The sequence below is a fragment of the Palaemon carinicauda genome, chromosome 1 (genome assembly GCF_036898095.1).
Source record: "Palaemon carinicauda isolate YSFRI2023 chromosome 1, ASM3689809v2, whole genome shotgun sequence".
Lineage (NCBI taxonomy): Eukaryota > Metazoa > Arthropoda > Malacostraca > Decapoda > Palaemonidae > Palaemon > Palaemon carinicauda.
In genome coordinates this window covers 17,192,682-17,197,681 of record NC_090725.1, presented here as the reverse complement: position 1 = coordinate 17,197,681, position 5,000 = coordinate 17,192,682, and the positions used below count along the sequence as shown (strand labels likewise).

The following is a 5,000-nucleotide window of genomic DNA, read 5'->3' as shown; positions in this document are numbered from 1 at the left end:
TGTTGGGGCCCCTGAGCTTATAGCATTCTGTTTTTCCAACTAGGGTTGTAGCTTAGCAATTAATAATAATAATAATAATAATAATAATAATAATAATAATAATAATAATAATAACAATATTTGATTTTCTCTGTAAACAAGTTTGAGAATCGATGTAGGCCTATTGCGTGTTTTGTTGTGTGTGTGTTTTTTATATGAATTTCCCATATTTCAAATACTGCTGTCTAATCCTTTTGGTTTAGAAATTGAAAGAACCTGTAATAATTCTGAGATCGTAACAGCCATTTTATTTTGTTTATTTCAAAATAGGAATAGTATGCATATAACATACATGAAATGGAAAACTGTGTCATTTATTAAATATTTTTTTCTTGTCTTTGTTCATACAATTTTCAAAAGATATTTAGAAAAGCAAAGAATAAGCGCAATTTTTCTATTAAGTTAAGCGCATATTCTATGAATTCATGGGCATATACCACAAGTGTCCTTAGAAACATAAAACAAACTGCAAATTATCATATATTTTTAGAATGGATTACAATAATGAATTTGGACCATAAGACCCGAAACTGGGTCCTAAGAGGTCAATGTGTAACTGCGGGAAAAGACCAGGAAGTAGTAAAAGTTAAAAAGGTTGGAGGGCAAGATGGAAGAAAGCAAGCTGGAACTAACGTAAAACAGAAAGTTGAAAAGCAAGTGCCACTAGACATCGAAAGGCCCGTTTAAAAGAAGTTTACTTTAAGTAGAGTTCACTGTGTACTGGCCAGTGACGTCACAACCCTCTACACTATTTTTAGAATGGACTGACACCCACATGACAATGACTTTCTGTCGGGAAAATGTTTTGATGTGATATTGGCAGTAATGTTTGTAACTCATAGAATGTTGAATGTAGGTTCTAATCTACCTGAGAGCTGTAAGTTATGGACTCATGTAATCAACAATCATATTAATGTAAGAAAAAAAATAATTGAAAATGACATCAACATTGGTGTGTCAAAGAGTTATCGAAAGGTGAGGGAGGAGCAGCCGAGGCATTGACTCCGGTGAGAGAAATAGACGCCATTTTCTTTCTCATTTGATCAAGGTTTTTTTTTTCTAAATGACAGCCATCTATATCACGTGAAAAATCTATCTAAGCTATTATTTACAAACGCGCGCGGGCGTATACACATACAAAATACACACAGACAGACAGACACATACACACACACACACACACACACACACACACACACACATATATATATATATATATATATATATATATATACATACACACACACGGTATCATCATCATCAACATCATCATCATCATCATCAGCTATTGCTCAGTTCAATGCAGGACAAAGGCCTGAGATATGTCCTTCCACTTACGTCTCTTTACGGTCTTTCTATGCCATTTTATATCCGCAAATGTTCTTAGCTCGTCAGTCCAACGTCTTCTCTTCTTTCCCCTGCTTCTTTTGTAATCTCTAGGAACCCTTAAAACATAAGCTAGTTACAACTTAAAGGGCTAAGGAAAGAATAATGATGGGAATAACAACAAGAGACAGAAAAAGAGTAACATGATTACAAGAGCAAACTGAAATAGAGGATATTCTAACAATATGTAAGAAAAAGAAATGGACATGGACAGGACATATAATGAGAATGACAGATAGTATTGGACATAAAGAACAACTGAATGGGTTCCTAGAGACTGCAAAAGAAGCAGGGGAAGGATAGAAAGACGATGGATTGAGGAACTTAGAAAATCTGGTGGTATAGAATTTCATTGAAAACCCATAAACATACCCGAGTAGAAGGACACGTCAGATATATATGTATATATATATATATATATATATATATATATATACATATATATATATATATATATATATGATAAATTTTGCACATTTTTACGTGTTTTTCATATTCAAATAAGCCATATATATATGGCTTATTTGAATATATATATATATATATATATATATATATATATATATATATATATATATATATATATATATATACACACACACACACACACACACACACACACACATATATATATATATATATATATATATATATATACATATACCGATAATAATTCTGTAAAATCATTTTCATTTGAAAATATCAAAATCTAGTCAATGAAAGAGTTCAGAATATGACTTACTGAATTTTGATAAAAGTAGTTTCAGGTAATGTCCATTTTTCAGTCTATTTCATTCCAGTTTTCTTAGAGGCGTTATATCGTTTTAATCTTACTCCTTGCAGATTTAATATTTTTTTCTTACTGTCATTTACTGGTTTTACCATAAATTACCATAATGATGATTTTTTTTTTATCTTTATTATGAAAATACAATTACATTTTCTTGACATACATTTTTTTTTTCCTTTTATAAAGAAATATTTCCTTAACAAATTATGTTTTACATTTTTGTATATACATTATAACATCTAATATATGATAAAATTAAATTTTTATTTTATTATTTTTCTAAATATGTTTTTAAGTTGAAAGCTACTTGCTGTGTGCCTCTAAGGATTTGTAAATCCATGATATATGAATTCCGTAACTAATTATGGAGTATCCTTACTCTTATTTACGTAGAGTAAGGACTTTTTTTGTCGATGTCTCATAGGATGTAGATACAGGAGAAGGGGTTCCCAGCCCCCTCGTCCCGTCCCTTTTAGTCGCCTCTTACGACACGCAGGGATAACGTTGGCGCTATTCTAATTGTTTTTATGCGCCCGTGGCCACAGGCTGGGAGGAACGTAGAGAGTAGAGGTCCCCTTTTTGTTTTTGTTTCATTTGTTGATGTCGGCTACCCCCCAAAATTGGGGGAAGTGCCTTGGTATATGTATGTATGTGTAAGGACTTTTTTGGTTGGAATTATTTCTCTCATGTAGTATATAAAAAAGTTTCAGAAAAAAATGATGAAGAATGAGCTGGCCACGTTATACAACAGGTGTAGTAGTTTGGCCACAGCTGTTTTTGTATTATGGTTAGTTCTGCTCGTTTCTGGTATAGCAACTAAAGTTTGCACCTGTGGAATCACCACTTCGTTTTTTGAGTTGTTTCCTTTATTTACTTTTGTATATATTTTAGGTGTCTATCTATCTATCTATCTAAATATACAGTATATAATATATATATGTATGATATATATATAAACATATATATATATATATAATTTATATATATATATATATATATATATATATATATATATATATATATATATATAAACATATATATATAATTTATTATATACATATATATATAAATATACATATATATATATATATATATATATATATATATATATATATATATATATATATACTTTCGCTGGATCATCCAGTGAAAATTCGTGACGAAAGCCATTACCGGTAGTTCACCTGTTCCCCATTCTCAGCGGTATTATTTTATCACAACCGCTGCCACACATCAGCCACTTCAAGGTTCGGTGACTTGCCTTAATAATACTGAAGATATTTTGCCAAGCGATGTATGAATTCAGATTTCCTAATAAGAAAAAAGAATTCTATGATGATTATTCTTGTTCTCTGAGTCTGTTTCGATAATGTAGATTTACTATAAACACCAGTCATGCAGTGTGATGTGCAAAATACCTAAGAATGTGTACGATAAACTGAATGTATAGATCCCGTAGTGACTAGGTTCTGTGTGATAGGACCCGGAAAGCAGCTCATAAAGTAAATAAGTAACCTTCAGAAAACAGTGAAAGCAAAAACTCGCACCTATTAGTAAGTATTCGTTCTTGTATCTACTGTATAAGTAGATTAAAGTAAACTGTTACCTATATCAGAGAGAGAGAGAGAGAGAGAGAGAGAGAGAGAGAGAGAGAGAGAGAGAGAGAGAGAGAGCAAGGACACACCTCTGCGAACCAATAGAAACACTCTCGCCTCTACGTAATGATAATATAATCCATCCTATGAATACGATACATTGAAAGAACTTTAAAAAATTACAAAATAATATATACATAGATAAATAGAAACACACACATCGTCTTGAATTTTATAAATAATCCAAGCTTTCCGGAAATATAGAACACGAAGGCTTAGGGGAAACGGGAACACATCAGAAATCCCCAACTTACTTCTTTCACGCGAACTTGAATGTCTGGTTCCCATCCAGTGCGTATGGTCATGGCATTGGTAGTGATCCTGAGAACTGGGTTTCCCATGTGACCTCCCAGGAAGATCTTCCAGCCTCCTTCCTCTCGCGGGGATTGGGGGTTGTACAACCTCGCGTTAAAGTTGTTGAAGTAACCCGAGTTCGATATTTTGTTGTCTGGGAAAGGAAAATGAGGAACAGTGGTTATTTCGCCAATTCTGACGTAATCTACTTCTATCTTCTCATGATGCTCACTAATTCTGACATATAAACTAAGAATGTTACTGACGTAAAACTTTTGTAAACGAATTTGGTATTTCATAAGAAGACGGAAATTTTCCTGCCAAAAAAAAAAAAGAAAAAAAAAGGAAAAAATATTCTGCATGCTAACGATTCCTATAAAAGACATTGAGTAAATAAATAATTTACCGAAAACAAATTAAGTATATTTCACTATCATTTAAACTTCCATTCAGGAGGTGTGTTTTTACTTTTTTGTCTCCTGAACTTCAAAGCACAAAGAAAAACTTCAAATTAGAGTTTACGTGAGATTTACTTCAGGAACAAAGGGATGTTGGTTTACATCAACCTTTTTATCGCCCAAATCTCAGCAATGAAATAAGCTTATTAGAGGTCACTGTATACGGTGTGATATGTACTGTATATGGAAGTTACTGCCTAGAACAGTATCCTATCTTATTTCTGTTCCTCTTGTTATTTTGAAGTTTTGATAGTTTACATAGGAAAGATTTATTTCAATGTTGTTATTCTTAAACATATCTTGTAGTTTATTTTCTTATTTCCTTTTCCCACTGGGTGATTTTCCCTTTTGGAGACCTCAGGCTTATAGCATTCTGAT

General features: G+C 32.2%; 1 protein-coding gene across 1 annotated transcript in view; it reads right to left on the bottom strand.

The window, feature by feature from the left end:
• LOC137641559 (acid-sensing ion channel 3-like) overlaps nucleotides 1-5,000 on the bottom strand; it is a 17,006-nt gene that overhangs the window by 10,685 nt on the left and 1,321 nt on the right. The window contains exon 2 of the mRNA XM_068374243.1: nucleotides 4,125-4,318. Within this exon, the coding sequence (XP_068230344.1) occupies nucleotides 4,125-4,318 (194 nt within the window). The remainder of the gene's footprint in view (nucleotides 1-4,124; nucleotides 4,319-5,000) is intronic.